The sequence below is a fragment of the Myotis brandtii genome, unplaced genomic scaffold (assembly GCF_000412655.1).
Source record: "Myotis brandtii unplaced genomic scaffold, ASM41265v1 scaffold44, whole genome shotgun sequence".
Classification (NCBI taxonomy): domain Eukaryota; kingdom Metazoa; phylum Chordata; class Mammalia; order Chiroptera; family Vespertilionidae; genus Myotis; species Myotis brandtii.
The window spans coordinates 1,413,944-1,437,198 of record NW_005366833.1 but is presented as its reverse complement, the minus strand read 5'-3'; the positions used below and the strand labels follow the sequence as shown (position 1 = coordinate 1,437,198).

At 37.0% G+C, this 23,255-nt stretch overlaps 1 protein-coding gene across 35 annotated transcripts in view; it reads right to left on the bottom strand.

Moving 5' to 3' along the window:
* Positions 1-1,965: 1,965 nt before the first annotated feature.
* Positions 1,966-23,255, bottom strand: part of RFX3 (regulatory factor X, 3 (influences HLA class II expression)) — a 276,259-nt gene continuing 254,969 nt past the window's right edge. For all 35 annotated transcript variants that reach the window (XM_005874459.2, XM_014546293.1, XM_014546292.1 and 32 more), the window contains 2 exons: positions 12,723-12,765; positions 1,966-8,937 (listed from right to left, as the gene is read on the bottom strand). In XM_005874459.2, coding sequence (XP_005874521.1) covers positions 8,699-8,937; positions 12,723-12,765 — 282 coding nt within the window. In that variant the 3' untranslated portion in view covers positions 1,966-8,698. The remainder of the gene's footprint in view (positions 8,938-12,722; positions 12,766-23,255) is intronic.

Sequence of the window (23,255 nt, the reverse complement as noted above, 5' to 3'; positions counted from 1 at the left end):
CCACCAAACCAGTATTATATGAAATGCTGAAAGGTATCCTTTAAGAAGAGGAAGAAGAAGAAGAAAAAGGTAAAGATAAAAATTATGAACAACAAATACATATCTATCAACAAGTGAATCTAAAAACTAAGTGAATAAAAAATCTGATGAACAGAATAAACTGGTGAATATAATAGAATCAAGCACCTAATTTTCAAGACCTTCATCTGAGAGATGAGTCCCCAAAACATCTAAAACATTTAAAAACCAACGGGGCTGCCATCCTGAAAACAGATAGGCCTTCAGGGTTCCCAAAGGCTCCCGGACCGAGGCCTGGGCTGCTGATGGTGCCCAGACTTGGCTCATTTGCTCCTATCAAAGCATTGGCCCAAGGGGCAGGCATCTCATTTAACACATACATTTATGTTTACTTGAATTACTAATATATTTGGACTCAGACACAACTTCCCATGTACCCAGTCATGCCTGGGATATTTGCCAGTCTCAGAGCCAGCAATAAACTGGTGCACCACAGGCCTCAGCAGCATGGAGAAGCGATGATGTCTAGGGGCCCTCAGCCCAAAGACTCTGCTTGCCACCAGCCCGGCAGGGGAAGCAGGTCCCTCCTCCTGGCCCAGACATGGTTCCAATGTGCAGCAGACCAGGGTCAGACCAGAGAGCCCTCCTGCTCCCTGGTTTTCAAGGACATTCTCTTCAGCAATATGGCAGCCATACGACCACACACACAATCTGTGCCTCCGCTGAATGACAAATTTCTACATGCATTTCTTTTAGACTATAATGAAAAGTATTTGGACTGAATTGGATCAGTTAATGAAAACTAGCTACATTTCCTAGGCAGTGGTCAAGTCTTGAAATGTCCTAGTTCCAAGGGAGAAAAAACTAATATTAAGAATCTATGATAGGAAGAATATTGTAACCAAGAAGACAACACACTAATTATAAGATATATTTAAAACACCTCAGATTTCCAAGAGAAACCAAGTATAAAAATAAGGTTAGAAACCAGAAACTATTTTTTTTGTAATCTTCACCCCAAGATATATTTAGAGAAACGGAGAGAAACATCGATGTGAAAGAGAAACATCAATTCCCACATACGCCTTGGCGCTCCACCCCAATCAAATCCGCAATCTACGTACATGCCCTGACTAGACTCGAACCTGCAACCTTTTGGTGTATGGGACAAGGCTGCAACCAATTGAGCAACCTGACCAGAGCCAGGAACTCTATTGTTTTTGTACAAAAAGTTTCAAATATCTCACAAGTGGCGATGGCTACAACGTAAGTGTCCAAATTGGCTACTTATTTTCTTTGTAGCATAGTATTGTACTTGATATTGGTTATAATTCTGTCTACATTCCTTTTAAGGATATTTTCTGTCTGGAATTTCTCTCATTTAAAGAAACCCCATATGAATGGGCTATTCCATATTCTAGGAGGAGGCCTTATATACTGTGTGTTTGTCAAAAATCACAGAAAGGTACACTAAAAGCAGCAAATTTTCCTGTATGTAACTATATAATTCAAAGAAGGGAAAAAGTGGGAGCAGATAATATTAAGTGCATTAGAACGAATTTTAATAAGCTGTTGCAACCTAAGCAAGAAACTTGGGTGCCAAATATTAATATGAAGTGACACAAAACAAACACATTATGAACATCCAAAAATCTGGATTTACAATGGAAATGATGACAGCTTCTGAAATTAAATAGCACTCAATCACTAATTTTCTGTGAGGGTAAGATTAGTACCCTGCTGGGCTTATAATTTTGTTTTCTCTTTTTATGCTGTTCATGTGTAAATATTGCCAATTTCATTTGACACAAAAAAGGAAAACAACTTAATTTCTTTTCTAAGCTAGTGAACAACACAGAGACCACCCTCTACATGAGGCAGTGCAATTTAAGTTCCCTGGCAATGAGTTAAGGGGGGGGGGGGGGGAATCAAGCCATTTCAAATGTATTTGTAACAAGGAAACAAATTTATTGATTTTAAAAGACAAGACACCATTTTGTTTTGAAAAACACAAGAAAGCTAGCCTGAGTTCAAGTCTGAAATATTCAGAAAAATCCTACTAATATCTTTAGTATGTTCCAGTCATTTGTTTAAACAACACACTAAAAGTTAATATATATTTTTATAATTATAAAAGTTCCCCAGTTATTATACAGTACACAATACAAATCGCCCACAAACTATTATTTAGCTCCTGCCAATCTTGAGAGGACATGATATACTAAAAGATTTAGCATTTCTCACAAAAATCACATCAGGAAATACGTATTTACAAAATCAAATACATTATACAAAAAACCATCACATGTTATTCGGTAAAGATGTTTTTTAAATAATTAAAAAGTTTATTCAACTGTAGTCCAAAAACTGGAAAAGAACATTACATTATCTCACACATACAATCTCTACAAAAGTTGCTTACCTCATTTACATAATATATTCAGTCGATTGTAAAATAAATGTTCAATATCTCCTAGTGTTACTATGTTTTCTGTGCTTGTGGGACTGAATAATGAAATCTGCCACTTACTAAGTGAAATTTAAATGATGGCACTTAAAAAAAAACCACAGTATTTTAAAAAAACGCAATGAAAGGAGTTTTACCTAGAAGGTACGAAAGCCCTGAGTGATAGTAGAATTACTGATTGGTAAGCACTACAATGAACCTAATTAAATGTTTACCACCCCAGGCACAAATTTCCCAGTTTTCTCAAGGCACTCACTTGAAGTTTCTGTAACCAACACATTGGTCACCACCATAGGTCCCAATTGATGATGCAGATGAGTAGAGAAAAAAATTTGCTTTGGTACAAAAGATGCTTTTTAAATGCATAAAATTCAATACCTCCTTTATTGGGTCATTTAAAATTGTGTTTAGCAGGTTAAAACAAGGCAATCATTTGTTCAAAACTATTAATTCATTGAAGGAAAAATTTACTTGGTCATCAACAGTCAATGGGGGTTTTTATTTTTTCTTTCCTCCCCAGAATCATAATTCTTCTAACAAAGATTTGTTGTCCTCATTATTGAGCTACATAAACAATTCTTACCAAAGATTTCATTACTCAGGGCTTCCAATCCCAACATCATAATTTATTTAAAAAACAAAGGAAAGAGGGAAAAAAAAGAATCAAATACCAGAACCAATAAAAGAAGAGACAAAACACATTTTTTTAAATGACATATTACCAATTACTTCAAACAAAAGAAAAAAAAATCCTAGGCAGTCACTTTGTAAGTGGCTTTTACTATTTAAGTAAAATTGGTAAACTAAACTCAGGTCTACTGGCACGTAAATCACTAGCAGCAATGATCAGAGCATGCAAACTGAGAAGCATTTACAGTAAATCATCATGAAGAATTCAAAAGAAGAGAGTTAAATTAAAACCCTTTGAGTATTGCATGTTAACACATGAGTAATTTGCATGGTTTGACCTCCTAAACTGCCTAAAAAGCAACGTTTACGGCAAACTTGCACTAGGCTATGGATGTCCTTTCACCAGGCATTGGAATAGGTTAACGGTTTTATCTGTGCCCGGCCAGGGCAGCGCAAGCACATCTGCGGACGACACTGCTCTCGTGTTCCATCAGGCAGGGGACAAAGGAGTCCAGTGCACGCAGAGCGCCCGTGAACAGAGTCAGCAATTGTGTGAGCAGACTGGCGTTTCCAGGTATCAGAAGCAGTAGTCATAGCATCAGATGAGCTCGAATCAAGTGCTTTTGCTCTCCATTCTATCTCTATATAATTTTTTTTGACAAAGTATTAAAGTTTTGGAGCATAGATTAAATTATGCCCTGTATGAAATTCCCAAACAATGTGTTATGAGAGATCTAACTCCAAACAGCTTACCTGCCCCCAAAGAGTTCAGCTTTCCTTTAGCTACTCGAACTCGTTTCTTCCTAAGGCTTCACTTACAATTGTACTTTCTAAAGCTAAATAAATGAGATCTTTTGTTTTGTTTTGGGGGGAAATGTAACCCTTTCTTTATCATACCTTTTAAAGGCAATCTAGGTACTTTCAATGTGCAGAACTCAGTCTGACATGGGTCCACGGGCCCATGTGTGGTTGTCCTTTTCTAGAGTCATGCTGTGATACTAGAAAAGTTGATTCTTTTTTTTTTTTGTAAACAGTACACTTACTTAGATGGCAGTGAATATTTGGGAATAAATATATCAAGCCCTCTTGAAGAAAATTAAGAGTCGTATATAAAATGCAAGTGTTCGGCGTAAAAACACTTTCTCTTCCTACCCCCCCTTTAAAAAAACCAGCATAATTAGACATTTGGATATAGAGTATATTTTACCGGTCTAAGTCTAAATAAAGGATCTGAAAGGCTTTTGTCCCCCATTGTATATATTACAATGCTCAAAGGGTTAATACAAGGCATTACACCAAAGGGGTTTCTAACACTAGAACTAAGCACTGAATTAATGCTTCTATTCCAGTTATTTTTTTAAAATAATCAAACTTGCAGAAATACTAGGGTTCCATTAATTGATCTGTTCTAACCATATACATGGAGGTTGATCTGATCTAGTGACAAGCCCAATTTTCACTGCATGTCAACCTCTCTCCCCCATGTCCTATGTGATTCATACAAATCACAGGGTTTGATTTTGATTTTTTGGTGGTTGTTACTGTCTCACCAAGAATTTGGGGGAAGGGAGGCCATCATAAAGGTCAATTTGTTTTATATAACCACTGCCTCAACTTGTACACAAAGGTGACTTGCCAAAGTTTTTTTACTTTCTACTTCTGTCCACACAGGGAGGACCAGCATCACAGTGACACACATCTTTTTTTCTTTTACACAAATGTTTCAAGCACAGCATTATTTTAGACATCTCAAATATATCATCTGAAGGATTTTTTAAGCTTTGAAAATGCATCACATTTAGCACTTCTAGAAAGTGCATTCATGTAAAAAGGTTCATGATTACAGTAATGAAACCGTGTTCATTCCTGAATGATTTTGACAGCATTCTACAAGAACATGTTCATTTTCACTCGTCTACTACACATCGAAGGCAGTCAACGTTGCACACTACTAATTTTAGTTATGCAGTGTTAAAACCATTTTCTAAAATTTATTTTTGTTTTTAAAGTACACCATCTAAAGAGAGGTGCATGAACCGTGCTATACAGTACAAGAAAAAGCACAAAAAGGAAAGCAGATTTCTGAAAAGGCAGCAAGACTTATACAGTCAGTCTAAACATAGTTTGGATGAAAATCCTGAAAAAGTGACCAGCCACTTAATATCCAAAAATTGTTTTTAAACTGGGTCCAAGTGGACAGTTCACCCATTTCAGCCTCTTGTTCATGGGCTGTAGGCACGTAAATATTTTGGAGATGTATACTAATACACGAAGATCAAACTATACTATTGATACTTGATCCTATTACATGGAAATACTTTTTCTGAAACTTAAAAATAGCCAACATACCTTCTTCACATTTTTCCTCACTGAAAGTTTATCACTTGGTCTATATAGATATTTTTCAGGACTAGTGTTTGATTATAATGCTATGAAACATTAAGTTCTTAAAATTTGTCCTGGTCACTTGTCAATAAACCTATTGTATTGGTGTCTAATGTTATTTTTAAAAGTCAGTTTCAATGACTGAAAAATGGAAATAAAATGTTTAATAAATGCAATAAATGTGGTTGCTCCAATTTGCTCAAAGGTATAAATTATGATGTTTTTATTTTGTAAAACATTTCACAATTCAGGTTCAAAATTGTTAAGATTTTTGTTTGTGACTGTATATGTGTGTATGTGTCTTACTGTGGATTTCAAATAACAGGAAGTAGCATAGATCATAGATATTTGTCTATGGGTCAGAACTATCTATACTTGTCACAAAGAATTTTATGTTCCTAACTGTATTCATAAAGGAGATCAGAATATTTTTAGTGAGTCAAGTTGAAATATAGTAATATTAATTCCTGATCTGTCTAAATTTAGAACAAACCATGAACAATTAGAAGAAATGTTGAACCTTGGAGGATCCCCAGTCTCTAATTTTCATTAATCTAAATATGCCCATTATTATCAGATTCCTCTAACAAAACAAATATATCCAACACTAAATTAAAGGAAACAATTATAATAAATACATTTAAAATTGTTCAATAAGCAAGATGATACCGGTAAATACATTTGGTCCAATACAAATATAGCATACTTCTGGGTGTGGTGGAAAGGGTTAGGAAAGTGAAAAATCAAGGAGGGTCAAAACAAAGAGTGTGGGGTTTTTTCCTTTTCAGTTTTTTGATTTAAATGTACCTGTCCATGTTTCCTAATGCACAATGAAGTAGATACATGGTCTTTGCAACTTAAGGGGTCTTGCTTGCTGGTTTGCCTGTGTGTGTGTGTGTGTGTGTGTGTGTGTGTGTGTGTGTGTGTGTGTGTGTGTGATGGTTCAAATTCATTGCCTTTTTGGGAGGAAAAGGGAGGTGATAATTTAAATGATATTTAGATAAAGGCGATAAGCCAGCAAAAGACTTTTGAATATACTAGTATGAGCTGTATAATACAAAATTTGAATCAATTAAAAAAATTACATCTAATGCATTTAATGTTTACTGAAGAAACCTGTTGACCTCAGTTATCTGAGTAGTCTAAGGCAATCGAGCAACAACAGTTGAAATAGACTGCGTATTACCCAATAAGCCATTTGGTAGTTTTAACTTTACAGATTGGCTCACCCTCTTCTTTCCACCCCCCGCCCTCACCCCAATAAAACTGGAAAGATAAACATCTTGAATTTCATATAGGTCTCATTAATAATCTGTAAATAATTTTGTGCTTTCCCTTTTTTTTTGGCTTTATGTACTTATTTTTGCTTATTAGCTTTTTAAGAACGAATTGAATGAATGGATGTGCCTGTTTTTTTTGTTGTTAATAATTTGAGTGCTTAAAAGAACCTTGGCTCTTCATGTAAATTAACATGGGGATGGTGTATCCACTCCTGGATCTCACCTTCTGCTGTGGTAGCTGACTCCGCCCGTGGGCACTCGTGTGTGCATGTGGACACAGACACCAAGACACAGAGACAAACACAGAGACTGAAAAGATGCACTTCGATAAGTACCTACTTATTTTAACTTTCTTAAATTATAACTAGATAAGAATGGTCTAACATATATATGTTTTATGTAACAAGTTGGTGATTAAAACTAGCCTGCTACTCCATACCCTTAAGCAATCTAACTTATAATCAAGTATTACTCAGCTCTAAGAACAAAAAATAGGTTCGTGGTCACTCAAAGAGGGAAACTGATTTTTTCGTCTTTTTGTTTTGCTTTGTTTGCCCTAAATTTCCTTTGAAGAACATGTAACCTGTCCTTACTTCGGGAATCTGACAATGACAGGCACAGCTTGTCAAATGGACTGAAGAGGAATTTACAGGAACAAAATAAGCCTTACTAAACCTTAGCTTCAGTTCTGTTTTAAGGCACCATGTTATAGCCGAGGTACGATGATCCCTGATGTACATTCTTCAGCGGCACTGGTCCATCAAGCCACCTATCCAAATCCTACAGAATCGGAGATAAGCAACAGTATGGCGTGCCAGTTACACTGCCTTTAGGTTCTGTTTAAAATTTAAATCCACATACTTTAGAAACCAGGAAATATTTCTGAACGAAAGAACGATATTCAGGTTGCTACATTCCTTGCATTCTATAAATTTTCTTTTATAATAGCAGCATATTGAACTACTATTAGGAAAAAGACCTGGAATAAAAGAAAGTCATCCAAATGGAATGGTTTCCTGTATGTCCAGCTCAGCATAAGTAGCATGTACACTTAAAAAAAAAAAGTCAAGTCATTTTCAGCTTCAGTCTCTAACTATAACAGCCCCACTCAACAGCAGAACGCATCTGTGCAGTGGTCCCAAATACAGAATCAGTAGTCATTAAACAGAGGAATTGGTATGCAAATAACAGTTAAAATTCAATGTTTAACAGAAGCTTGCATTAACATGATTTAATCATTATGTACACAAATTATGTACATATTAGCATAATCTCTGGCAATTCTGTCATTTACTCTGAACTGATAAATGCACAGCTCAATTTTTCTCCAGAGAAATATAGATGACCTTCCCAACCCTCTAGCACTATCATAAAAATGCTCTGTATTCTTTCTCCATACTCCAAAATGCTATCAAAATAGTGTCTTGTGGTTCGGCCCAATGAAAAGCACCTTTCAAAAGCAAATTTGATGCATCTGCTGCCAAATGGGCATGCCTCCAGTGTAAATAAAAAAATGCATTTCTTTTGATATTTCACAGAAGTGCATCTAATTAAAAACTCACACATGAAATCATACACCAAGACTAACAACCAACAATAAAATATTTTCAGCTACAAAAATGTAAATTACTTTTAATTATAAGAAAAAAAATATTAAGTGTTGTAAAAATCCTTCTTGACACCCAAAACTAAGGAAAAAAAACTCTTATTATTAAGAGGCAAATAATTTGTTTACGTTTAAAAAAAAAAAAAAGACCTGGCAAAATACATACACCCATTCCATTTCACAACTCCAAAAAGGTAATGTTCAGCACAGATAGAATTTGACAACAGTCGACCTTCAGGCTTATTAATTTCTCAACTTAAGCCCAATATCAACAGGGTTAATGTTAGCTGGAAAAATAGGCTTTAATATTCTTTAGACCGCAGTGTAAGTGTTGCCTGTCGCGCTGCACTGTCTGATAGTCTGAGTACTTGTGACGATGTGCTCGCTGTGGATGGGATTCAGGAGGCTGGGCTGCACGCTGCTCTCGAGAACAGGCTGCAGACAACCCACTGGAAACGCCGGGGTCAGCTCCGTTTTCTCTCGCTTGGCTTGAGGTTCTGAAGAGTCATCTAGTTCTTCATCCATTTCACTTTCCACTTCACTGCCTTCATCTGCACAAACAAATAATGCCACGACTATTACCAAAAGACACACTGGAAAATGGCAATCAACTCGTGCTTAGAAACACGTTAATGTGGAACATTAGGAAAGCAACTTCTCAGCTCTTCTCAGGGGACAAAGCTTGTGGGTTTTCCTCTCCGTGGATTTCACTTGCATCAAAGATCAGTTAATGCATCCATAATTCTTTCAAACATGATAAAGGTAATTTATTTGGGGTTAGTTTGTGATTAATACTTTTAATAACTCATTTAAAAAGACCTTTGGAATTTCCTAACGTTTTTGTATTAAATAGTTTGGCATAAGTTGTGTCATCATGAAGTAGTCACTTTAATACACTGTTGGCGTTTTGGGAATGTATTGAGGTGAAAAATGCTAACTAAAAAAAGGAGTGAGGGAGAAAAACTTCAGTCTCCTCCAAAAATCTACACTTAGATATAAATTTTATGTGTTGATATTAGTGTAGGTGAGACTGGTGATGACATATATCAGGTACAAGCATGGGTTGCTGTAAAGACTTTTGGTGAGCACAAATATTATAGATGACAGTATTAAATAGGCTCTTAATTCTTATTGCCAAAAATTATAAAGACTGAGGCAGTAGTATCAAATTAACAATGCACAATGGATTTCCATTCCTGGCAACACTGATATTCACTGTTAATACTGGTATTCATTTCTGGAAATTAAATGTATTAGTCACTGGTCTCTCCAAATTTTAATACATTTTATATGAACTAAAACATTATTAGAATGGAATACCATTTAATGTTTTCCAGCAGCACAGTTAAAATTCAAAAGTAGAGAGAGAAAATGCTCACACAGCTTTACTGCTGTGAGAGATTCCCTTCCGAGGAGTATAGAGAATGCCTCTTCAGGAGTGATCACTTTTAAACAGCGGGGAATATAATTTTTGCCTTAAAAATCTTTTTAGTTCACCTTTGACATGTTTTACTGTTTACCAAAAAAAGATGAAGGCATAATCACATAAAATATCTCATCGATAATTAAAATATATCTACACTTGTTATATTTTTGACTTCTAGTGACTTGTAGAAACAGAACCAAATCTTCATGTTATTCTCTTCTGTCATGTACAAGTAGCTCTTTGGTCAGATTAAGTTGAACTCTTTCTAAGGTTGAGTCTAGTGTTACCACTTGGGGCACACCTACCACATCAATCCCTGCGAATGCAGCTCTCAACATAAATGGGCCCTGAATATTCCTCTCTTGTTATCAATGGGGCAAAGACGGTTCCAGAGAGAACTGAGTGGGAGTCGCAGGGACCTCCACATGCCGTGGTGCAGTGCACAACTGCCAGGAGCAGCATCTCCTGAGAAGCGGTGTATGTAATGAAAAAGGCTGAGTTTAGATGTACTGACAGGAATGACGTCTGTAATGCATCCTTAAACCGTAAACACAGAAGAACTTGTGTGGCAAGAGACCTCTTGGCCCATCTATTTTATACGGTTACCTTTTTGCTTTGGAAAATGGACTTGATGATAATAGATGTTAGAACAAGCACATGTGAAGGGCTGGTTGGCTGCGTGGAGGATAAATTTGGTAGACATTTGCTTTATCAAGAGGGTATAATCAAAACACTTGTATGATACTTTACATTTTGTTGATGCAGTTTATATATAAACAAAAGAAGAAGGAAACTCACAAAATTCTTAATGGCAGTAGTCTCTTAGGGTTGTGACTTTGAAATTTCACTCTCAATAGTTTCTAATTCTCTGTATTACTTGAAATTTTTATACAGAGCTAATACTACTTTCATTATCAGGAAAAACATTAAATATCTCATTTTGTGGAAAGAGCCAACAAAAAGTCTTGAAGTTTTCACATTCAAACCTTAGGCTCTGATTATGCCACAGTTCAGCTATATCTCAAGAAGCATCATGTCTGAGGGTGAATGGGACCAGCAGAGCCATTCCAAGAATGTGAGGTAAAATTGCATTGCTTCTCAGATCCCTCTCTACCTTCTTTCCTGTGCCTGAGAAATAGTGTCAAAATTATAATAGCAAAAAAAAATAAACAAACCCCAGCACTGAAAGGAAAATAAAAACTTCCAGCAGGTAGGCAGGTGAAGAGGGAATGAGCAAAGCCCTTCTCTCTACCCATTTTGGGTGGAAATGGACAGGACTGTAGGTAATGGACAGGACAAACGCCAGTGCTCCAGGCCACTTTTGTGCAGGTCACTAGGGGTGACAGGGATCATCTGGATAGGCTACAAAGCAAGCCTTTTCTCCAGTCCCTAAGGGCAAGTCCATAGACATTTTATGCATCAATAGATTCCAAGACATTTTCTAGAAACCTACTATCGATTATGGACATTTGGTACAGAAAAATTAACATCAGGTGCTACTGGAGTGGACTGAAGACTTGGTTTAGCACTTTACAAAGAAGAATGGCTGCCATTCAGTGTTTAGCCAAGTAGCCATACTCCTACTGCACCTGTGGGCACCCAGGGATGAAACCTCAAAATTTTTGTTACACGGCTTTGGTGCCAGTGTGCTATCAGGATGGCTGTATGCTGGACATGGGCTTCAACTGGCACCATTCTGGCTCTTCAATTACAAATTAGTATCATCTCATAATTGATTTATCTTTCTGAGGGTTATTTGGTTAATCCTATAGAGTATATAGGTACAGCAACAATATTTTGGGGCTATCATTTTCTACTTTTCCTGCTTTGCTACTATGTATGTTCCTCTAACAGGAATTAATGTAGCCACAATTGCCAGAGACTGACAGGAGTTCAACATGGGAGTGACATGGATTCAAAGGTGACCTTCCCTGGCACATTAATGTTTTCCACCGCCAAGGAGGGTCAGAAGCTGGACAATGAGTACCCGAGGACAGGCTGCTCCCGAAAACAGCACTGCACTCATGTGCAGATTCCCCAAGTCCTTCCTCTTGCCTTGGTTTCCCCACTGGTTCTGGCTGTGCTTGGAAGGGCTAATTGTGTTATTCTCACCTGTCTTTGTGCATTTTGTCCCTGACTAAAGAACTCAATTCTTTAAAACCTCAAGCTATCTTCACTTCTTGGTTTTTTTGAAGAAAGGTCTACATTTTCTACTGTGCTTGTTTATTAGAAATTTTATATTTTTATAAAAACTGGGCTGGTTTTCTATAGGATTTCTTCTGCTGCTGTGTGCTCTATTCCAACCTTCTCCTCCCCCTGCCCCCCATTCCTATTGCTTTCACTCTGTGGTTTTGTAGAGCAAGAGTTTCATCAGGAATATATGTCCTATTGTCATGTTAGAGTGGTGATGCTGGTATTATAATTTAAAGAGAATGTGTGTTATCCTTTCCATCTACACCACGATTGATCTTGCTTCTCCAGTAAACATCACGGCTCTTTCCGAGTTCCTTTTCCATTGAGAAGTGTGGAGTGGCGATAGGTAGGCTGAGGAATCTTTTTCCTTGCCTGATAGGCCTTGAATACAGATATTTAGAGCAACTTTTATGCCTTTTCTCTAGGACTCTGCAGATGGTCAGAAATAATGAACTTTTAACGAACTTCAGGCAAAAAGCCAAAATGAGCTTGTAACTGTGTTTAAATTTATTTCTTGTACTTAAGGCACCTCCCATAAAGAAAGCACAGAAATGGAGAAATAATGAAGAATTCCAAAGACATCACAGCCATACTCACCTAGGACTGTATGCCGTTTCCACAGAGTAAGAGTGCCAGAGACATACGCTACATTTTCCTCTGTGAGAATTTCCCAGTCAAATAAAGTCTTTAAAAATGTACATTATTTTAAATTCTTACCTTTATCCAGATTTCCAGGAGACACAGCATTTAAATCGCCAAACTGCAAAACAGGCATTTGTGCAACAATTACTAACAGGCCGAATAAAAAAATATTCTCAGTCTGCGGTAAAAACAGCACACTGTGACTTTTTAAAACTATAAACTAGTGACCGTTTTGCTCTCTAACTACACAGGTCATGCAATTTTTCAATCAAACTTGTCGAATTTGAACAGTTTAAATTGTGTCACAATTTAGCTGTCTTAGTCTCCCTGCAAAAGGCTACCAATTTTCTCTGCCTTCCACACTCCATCTTACTTTTATTATTTCAACGCAGCAGCAGGAAATAGGGGCCTGACAGCCTGGATGAGCGTGGATGTGGTGGAATCAATGTGGAAAGGCCCTGATGAAGCAGCGCGCCCTCCAGGCCCATGCCCAGCCCATGTCCACGAGTCCACCTGGAGTTTACATGAGAAAAACATGGCCCGGCTGCTTGGTTGAATTCTGTTTTTCAAGCTTTTATTAGTTGAAATGAAAAACATAATAGGAGCTCCAAAGTTGAGAGTATTTACTTTTATAGAAAGGCTTTTCTTTTTGTAAGTTGCTGTTCTTATTTAGTAAGATAATAGGGTTCCACTTTTAACAAAGAAAGGCATCTGACTGTTCCAAATGCCAACCAAACAGAGTTTAAAATAATATGGAACAAGGTCTAACCTTCAGCTTAGGCTTTATTTTCTATCTCCATTCACGAGTTTGATGATAATTTTACAATGGGAAAATACATTCTGAGAATCTCAGGGTGGACAAAGATGAACATAATTTACTAAATAAAAAATTGAAGAGCAAACTAAACAAAGCTAGTCAGAAAATGGTGACGTAAAACCTAAATTCATCCATTTTTTAAATGAAAACATTATATATTTTTTTAAAACTGAAGATTCAGAATAAGTCATTATTAGAAATTCAGATTTCTCAACAGACTCAGATAGGGTGAGACAGAAATTCTACTTACATTCGGAAGTTTGCTTATAAAGAGTTCCATGATAGAAGTATTTTTTTCATCTATAAGGTATGTCTATAAAGTAATAAAACTGATCTTATTTTGCAAACATACACATTTTTTTAACCTAAACATGTACTGTTCTTATAGTAGCTACCTTGGGAGTTTATATATTTATTCCAAGGTCCAAAGTTATGGAATTTCTCTTTGACACTTTCAAGAGTTAGTTTATGTATTATTCAAGAAAGCCCATCTTATTATTTTTACATCCAGTTGTAACTCCAAACAGGCCTCCAAATTTCATTCACTGCAGTTGGTGCTGGGATGATTTCTGACTACTCACCAAGATCAAATTCATCTGTCACAATCTACGATCTATTCAGAATAATGTCATTTTAGTCTTCATTATTTCTTAGCATAGTCTTTACTATTTTGTAACACTATTATGTTATAACAGTGTTACTGGAACAGTGTAGCCTTCGAGGTGACTGATTTGAAGGGGACAAGGGCCTCTCTGATACTTGGCTCCTAGTATGTTTGTTAGGAAGACTGTCCCATTCATTACTTTATAGGTACATCCCACAGGGAAAGAAGCATAAAACCATAAACACTGAACTGTTGTTCTAAAGTCGGTCCTGATCACATGGCTCAGAACCTTATATTAGTCAAAATAAAACATTCAGAGTGAAAGTTACATAAAATTTCTTGAATTAAAGTATACAGTACAAGCAACAACAAAAATCAATGAGACTATATTTTGATATTATTTAAAAATTTTAGAGTTATAAACAGAGAATGCCTAAAACTAAGGGATCGTTTATAAGTTATATCTAATTGATGTAATATAAGATTTTTATTTCTCTGAAATAAATACTTTAACACTTAAGATGCAATTCTGGAAACAAGTTGGCAGTGATGATTCTAAAGCCAGGGGTGGGGAACATCCGGCCCATGGGCGTCATAAGGCCTGCAAAATCATTTGGTCTGGCCCTGCCCAGGCATTAGGGGTGAGTTAATTAAATGTTTGACCAAATATAGCAGGCTCATTTTTAAGCTGATTATTCTGTATGACCTGAGAAGGATGTTATAAATATCCAAATGGGCCTTGTCAGAAAATAGGTTCCCCAACCCTATTCTAAACATACCTCTATACCTATGAAAAGTGAATATTCCATTTGTTTTTGACAAATCTCAAAGTTTTCGAGACTAAATTATTATTGCCATTAATGAACAATAATCCTATATAATAAAAGGCTAATATGCAAACTGTCCCCTTGACCAGGAGTTTGACCAGGGGTTGGGGCTGGCTGGCTAACTAGCCGCAGCCCCTCCCCCCAGCCGGGCCCACCCATGGTGGCCCCTCTCCCCCTGATCAGGGGCAGGGCCGGCCCGCCAACCACCCACGGCCTCTCCCTCCCCAGCCCACCCAGCCTGATTGGCCTGATTGGGGCAGGTCAGACAGACCCCACCCGTGCACGGATTCGTGCACTGAGCCTCTAGTACTATATAATGTGAAAACAAAACTCTGAACATAGTTGAAAAACTGCTTTAAAAGAAACACTGTTTTTAGTTGCTGTTTAACTGAAACTATGACAACTTCCTCAATACAAAGATTTTTCCATAGAAAATTTCTGCTTAATCTAAATGGATATATCTGATTATTCAGGATGCTAAAATAAAAGCCCAAACGACTGAAATCTTAGGGATTGTTATCATACTAAATGCTCTGTGCTGTGCCATACACTGTGTGCTGAACACTATAAAAAAATCTTAGGGACACTGTCAGTATCTCTAGGTATCTCTAGGATCAATGACAAAATTCCACCTGTACAGCAAATAGAGGGAGATTTAAAGTTAAAATACCTTGTGCATGAGGAGTAAGATTTTGTTATTCTATATAGCTGAAGATAAAGGTTTTTCATGCATTTTACATGTGAGAAAAGAATATACATGTAATTAAGAAAAAACCCTTTAATCCTATAGGTAGACTGAGTAAGATGAAGAGAATCAGTCATTCACTCATTATTTAATAAATATTTATTTAGAACTTACTATGTGCTAGGCACTGTGCCAGCCAGTTGCTTATATTATGAAGGATAGGTAGTTTTGCCATAAGTGAGGCAACCTCGGAAACCTTCGAGAAGGTTTTAGAATTATAGAGTCATTAGAAAGAGAACTCAGTTGCAGGGAGTTTTGGAGCAGAAGGACGTATAGGAACGGTGATAGGGAGGACTTAGAGCAGCCTGAGCAAGGAAGTGTCACAGACAGAGGACAGTGACAAGTCCCCAGGTTAAGCTAGCACAAACCAGAAACAGAAGAGGAGGAAGATATGAATGATTTGGATGAAAAAATGGAGGTTCATAAGAAAGTACAGAGATCACTGTACAGTTATAGCTCCAGAAATCGGACAATCTAAAATCTGTTGTTGCTTTCTAACTTCCCTACTGCACAGGGGACCAGCGGGGGCTACTGCTCACGGAGGTAACATCCCACAGCTGATAATGCACTTTCATGGTTCAGTACTCGGCAAGCTTCCTCTCACATATTATGACCTCAAGTGCCACTTTCTCAATGTCACTTCCTCAGAGGAGTTTCCTGACAGCCCTAAGTATCACCGTTGCTGTCATTTTCCATCACTTTCCTCAAAGCACCTACCACAAGGTGTAACCCTGACTTTGCTTCTTCACCTACTAACTGTCTTCCCAACCCCAATGCCAGTGCACAAGGGTAGGGACCTTATTTGTCCTCTTCATAAATATATCCCAGAATCTGATAAACAGCTCCTGACAGATATTAAAGGCTGAATAAATACCAAATGAATGACTTTGCCTCCTCATTTCATACTCACATAAAAGCTTATAAATTTGGCAAGGAAGAGAACTTAGGTTTCATCTTACAGCTACTGAAAATAATGAATTGATTTGTCTAAAATTATGTAGGAAATACAGTGGTGTTAGATTTGAGACCAGACATTGTGATCCTCATTTTAGAAATTAGAGAGGGGAAGGGATGGAGGGAGAGAGGGAGGGAGGGAGAGAAGGAGAGAGGTAGGAGGGAAGAAGAATGGGAGGGAGGGAGGGAGATAATGAATGTATATTCTAAAGAATATAAATTAAGGGATTTTAAATGTGCTCTGGAGTTAGAAAGCATATGGCCTTTGATGTATGTAGGAATTAAAATTCTACATAGAAAAAATAAGGAATGTCATAAAAGTCAAAATAGAATGGAATATTTCATTTTGAAAGCCCCCATCTTATGGCTTTACAGTTGAATGAAATTCTAGGACTTTATAAATAGTATCTGACCATTGAGTTTTAAAGACAAAAGCTGAGTATGGCTACAAGCAGTTCTGCCTGAGAATGAAAATGGTCCTTAGGCTCTGACTTAAGGTTGTTGACACTATAAACTCAATCTAGGGCTGAAGGTTTATGTGTACTGACCAAGGCATAGATAGGCTGGCTGTGTGTGTGTGTGTGTGTGTGTGTGTGTGTGTGTGTGTGTCAGAGTGGAAATAACACACAACCAGAAACAGCTGATGAGCTCAGATGAATGCAAACCCTGGTGTCACCAACTGCTGCTCTCTGCTCTTCTGAGAAGTCAGTGAAGGAATAAGGCCCTTTAAAACTTTCCCTATAGCCACAAGAAAGGTTCACATGCAGATTTTGAACATCTTGGCCCGATTCTAATCTCTGAACATTCTTCACTTAGATTGAATTTTGTCATGTTCTGAATTTTACAAGTCCATGTAGCTGCACATTCTCTTATAATTTCAGTTCTATTAACCAAGGTTAGTAAAACTGATGGCAAAAGGATTAGTTGGCAGCAACTATTTTGGATGTTTTTGATGGTGGAGAGAAACATCTTGAAATTTCAATTGTAAGGGATTTCAGAGCATTATTATTTTCTTTAAATGTCTTCCAAATGAGAACCAAATTAATCAAAGTGTTTTATATTTAGCTTCAGTACAGTGTTTCAGAACTGAGGAAAAAATAGTTACAGACTTTAAAATGATTGTCAATTTTATAAAATTTTCAAGGAATGCTAATGTTGCATTTGGTAAAATCTTATGTTCCTTGGTTATTTTTTCCCCCTGTAAGTGGTCTTTTCTATGTATTTCTAAACAATTTTATTGAAGACTTCTAAGATGGCCACGATTTCTGCCAGTGTGCTTCACACCAAAGCAAATTCTGCCCTACAGTCGCTGTTGGCCACTCTGTACATAGGTAGCATATTTTCATGATTCTAACTGTTGAGGCTTTTTTGCACTCCTCTGCCCCCTGAGAACACAGTAATGAATGCAATTATGTACCTTTATATCATTTCAAGTGAAGTAAGAATACAGGCTCAGTTGCTTTTGAGGAGAAAAGTGGAATTAGGAGGAGTCAGAGAATTTTAAATTTAAACTCAGCCTTCCAAGTTGTTATCAAGATACAACTTGGTGGACAGAATAGTTTTTACTTATAATTGCTCCATAACTTTAAAAATATTTAGACATAAGGGAGCCGTAGGCCCTGCAAACAGCAGGGTTGGGCCTGCCAGTATATCCTTTATGGAAATAAAACTGGTTGGAAATAAAAAACTTTGGTGCTCTATAAAGCCACTTTCAACAGGAAACCATGGCATTAGTTTAATACAATACACAGGTACTCCTTAATTTTGATTATATCACCTCTGTTTTTTGGAAATGGATAACTGAAGAGACAATAGGGTTTGGGGTGTGAAAACGTGTTCTCTTTATAACAAGAAAACCTTTACAACTAGCATATTCTGAATGTTTACTAACAAAAAGTGGAAAGGAGGAGGGTGGTAGGACTATCACAATGCACCCTGCAATGCAGAGAAAAGAAGCCTGGAAGAAAATAATGAAAGCTTACATGGTAGGCATCTGGTTTGTGTATGATTGTGAGTGTGGGTGCTTTGTAGGGAGCTGTGTTGTATGAATAAATTAGTCCCTATTCTGAATCTGTCTCCAAACAATTTATATGGTGAAAAATTAAAATGTAGATTGAGGCCATTTGACTATCTGGAGTGAGAAAGTCCTACTTTCTCTAGTTAGTTCCACCACTTGTTAGTTCTGATTTTGGGCAACTTTCCACCTATGTTCCTCATGGGTGAAATGGGGACCCTAACACATCTCTTGTAAGGTTATGGTGAATATTAAATGAGAATGTAAAACACCTAGCACAAGGCCAGTCCTCAATTAAAAATATTAATAAATAATAATAAGCTGTATTATAAATAATAATGTAATTTTTGACTAGTGTGCATTACATTTTTCCAGCTACTACTATTCCAAGATAGTTTCCTTTCCTGCAAATGACTTTTAACTTGCACTATGATTCAAGCCTTTTAAAATAGTCTGTAACAGCCCTAACCGGTTTGGCTCAGTGGATAGAGCGTTGGCCTGCGGACTCAAGGGTCCCGGGTTCGATTCCGGCCAAGGGCATGTACCTTGGTTGCAGGCACATCCCCAGTAGGGAGTGTGCAGGAGGCAGCTGATCGATGTTTCTAACTCTCTATCCCTCTCCCTTCCTCTCTGTGAAAAATCAATAAAATATATTTAAAATAGTCTGTAATAAGTTTACTATTCCACAGGTACATTATCTGTGTATTTCCTGGTGGCACTGAATGTTCACTGAAATTAATTCTTATTAGTTTTCATTGGTTTTACTTTAAGCATTCACCCTTATTTACCATGATTTTACTTCTATCAAATTGGACTTTTTCCACTTAAATTTTACCCTAAAGCTTGCCTGTTGAATTACTATTGCTCTTTTCTAGTTTTTAGGTTTTGAAGACCCACCCCCCCATTCTACTTTGAGTACATCAATTTGGATGAACCCCAAACATTTTTTTTCTTTTTTTTTTTTGGTTTTGTTAATCTTCACCTGAGAATATTTTCCCATTGATTTTTAGAGAGAGTGGAAGGGAGGGGAAGAGACAAAGACAGAGAACCATCGATGTGAGAGAGACATATCGATTGGTTGACTCCTGTACATGCCTCAACCTGGGCTGGGGATTGAGCCTGCATGCTCTTGATACATGCCCTTGACTGGAATAGAACCTGGGAACCTTCGATCCGAGGACCAATGCTCGACCCACTGAGCCAAACTGGCTAGGGAGACATTTTTCTTGTGATGGTAAATCCTTAAGGGATTTTTTCCTTAAAAAATATTACTAAAATATTATCTTTTCATATCTATGTTAAAAATTAAGCCATGATTTGGGTTCCAATTTTATTTCAAAAAGTTGGTTATATAGTAGGCTTAGAAATAATATTAAATACATATAAATTATGACAATTTAATTACAATAGATTAACTATGAAAATGTTAGAAAATCCTTTTATGAGCAATCACAATTTATAGATTCCATAAATATATTAATGGACTATGTATGTTTTAAAAAGTAAAGTAGCGCTAAGTCCTGGGGTTCAACATAAGTAAGCATGATTTGCCCAAGATTATACCACTATAAATTAAGTAAAATTTAGTTATTCTGACTCAAAGTCCTACATTATTTCCAGGCATTAAATCTTTAATTACACAAATTATACAAAGAACCATGCAATTTCTATTGTGTAGTTCTAGAATAAAAGTAGAAATCAGAAAGAATAGATCTAAGGTAGCCTGGGGGAACTGGGCCTTCCTAAAACTGATTTTTAAGATATGAAGTAAGAAAACCTGAATAGGCCAATAACTATGGAGGAAATTGAAGCAGTAATCAAAAAACTTCCAACAAACAAAAGCTCTGGATTAGATGGCTTCACACGGGAGTTTTATCAAACATTCAAAGAAGAAATAAAACCTATCTTCCTCAGACTATTCCAAAAAATTCAAGAGGAAAGAACACTTCCAAGCTCTTTCTACAAAGCCAGCATTACCCTAATCCCAAAACCTTATCTTTATCTAGACACTACAAAGAAAGAGAATTATAGGGCAATATCTCCGATGAACACAGCTGCTAAAAGACTCAACAAAATCCTAGCAAATCAGATCCAGCATTACATTAGAAAGATCATACACCATGACCAAGTGGGAATTATTCCAGGGATGCAAAGATATACAATATCCGCAAATCAATAAACGTCATACATCACATAAACAAATTGAGAGATAAAAACCATATAATCATATCCATTGATGCAGAAAAAGCATTTGACAAAATCCAACACCCTTTCTTGATAAAAACTCTCAACAAGGTGGGGATAGAGGGATCATACCTCAACATAATAAAAGACATATATGACAAACCTACAGCCAACATCATACTCAATGGGCAAAAACTAAAACCATTTCCCCTAAGAACAGGAATAAGACAGGGATGCCTACTCTCACTACTCCTGTTTGACCTAGTACTGGAAGTGCTAGCAATAGCAATGAGACAAGAAGAAGAAAGGAAAGGCATTCAAATTGGAAAAGAAGAAGTAAAACTGTCCTTATTTGCAGATGACGTGATATTGTACATAGAAAACCCCAAAGACTCCATCAAAAACTACTAGACTTAATAAATGAATTTGGTAATGTAGCAGGATACAAAATTAACACCCAGAGTCTATAGCTTTTCTTTATACCAATAACGAACTCACAGAAAGAGAAATTAAAAAAATCCCATTTACTACTGCACCAAAAAAAAAAAATTAAGATACCTAGGAATAAACTTAACCAAGGAGAGAAAGGACCTGGACTCAGAAAATTACAGGACGCTGAAAAAAGAGATAGAGGAAGACATAAACAAATGGAAGATTATACCATGTTCATGGACTGGTAGAATCAACATCATTAAAATGTCCATACTATGCAAAGCAATCTATAAATTCAATGCAATCCCCATTAAAATAAATACCAATGGCATACTTCAAAGACCTAGAACAAACTCTCCAAAAATTCATCTGGAATAAAAAAAGACCCTGAATAGCCACACCTATCCTGAGAAAGAATAATAACTGTTCTCAAAACTGCCTGGTACTGGCACAAGAACAGACATATAGATCAGTGGAACAGAACAGAGAACCCAGAAATCGACCCAAGCGATTACGCTCAATTAATATTTGACAAAGGAGGCAAGAGCATACAATGGAGCCAAGACAGTCTCTTCAATAAATGGTGTTGGGAAAATTGGACAGATACATGCAAAGAAATGAAACTAGACCACCAACTTACACCATACACAAAAATAAACTCCAAATGGACAAAAGACTTAAACGTAACATGGGAAACCACAAAAATCTTAGAAAAAGCCATAGGCAGCAAAACAGCAGACATTTGTCATAGCAATATCTTTACCGATACAGCTCCTAGGGCAATGGAAACTAAGGAGAAAATAAACAAATGGGACGACTACATCAAAATAAAAAGTTTCTGCACAGCAAAAGAAACCATCAACAAAACAACAAGAAAGCCCACCGCATGGGAGAACATATTTGCCAATGTTATCTCCGATAAAGGTTTAATCTCAAAATTTACAGGGAACTCATACAACTTAACAAAAGAAGATAAACAATCCAATCAAAAAATGGGCAAAGGACCTAAACAGACACTTTTCGAAAGAGGACATTCAGAAGGCCAAGAGACATATGAAAACATGCTCAAAGTCACTAATCATCTGAGAGATGCAAATCAAAACAACGATGAAGTACCATCTCACACCTGCCAGAATGGCTATCATCAACAAACCATCAAACGACAAGTGCTGGAGAAGATGCAGAGAAAAAGGAACCCTCCTTCACTGCTGGTGGGAATGCAGACTGGTGCAGCTACTGTGGAAAACAGTATGGTGTTTCCTCAAAAAATTAAAAATGGAACTGCCATTTGACCCAGTAATACCACTTCTAGGACTATATCCCAAGAAAACAGAAACACCAATCAGAAAGGATATATGCACTCCTATATTCATAGCAGCACAATTTACAATAGCTAAGATTTGGAAACAGCCTAAATGTCCATCAGCAGATGAATGGATTAGAAAACTGAGGAACATCTGCACGATGGAATAGTATGCTGCTGTAAAAAAGAAGGAACTCTTACCATTTGCAACAGCATGGATGGAACTGGAGAGCATTATGCTAAGCAAAATAAGCCAGCCAGTGAAAGGTAAATACCACATGATCTCACTCATTTGTGGAATATAAAGAACATTATAATCTGATGAGCAAAAATAGATACAGAGGCAAAGAAGCATCGAACAGACTGTCAAACTACAGTGGGAAGGCAGGGGAGGGTGGGGCGGGTAAGAGATCAACCGAAGGACTTGTATGCATGCATATAAGCATAACCAATGGACACAAGACACTGGAAGGGGGTGAGGGCATGTGCTGAGGGGTAGGGGAGACCAGGGGGAGGTCAATGGGGAAAAAAGGAGACATATGTACTACTATTTGTAATACTTTAAACAATAAAAAAAGATATGAAGTAGGAGTTAGGTTGGGGGCAAGGAAGAGTTGGGCAGAGTCCCAGGTAGAGAGAACCATTTATACAGTAGTCCAATGATGAGAAAAGCTTGGTGAATAAGAGCAGAGAAAAGAACACAGTGAATATAACAGGAGTAGTAAGAG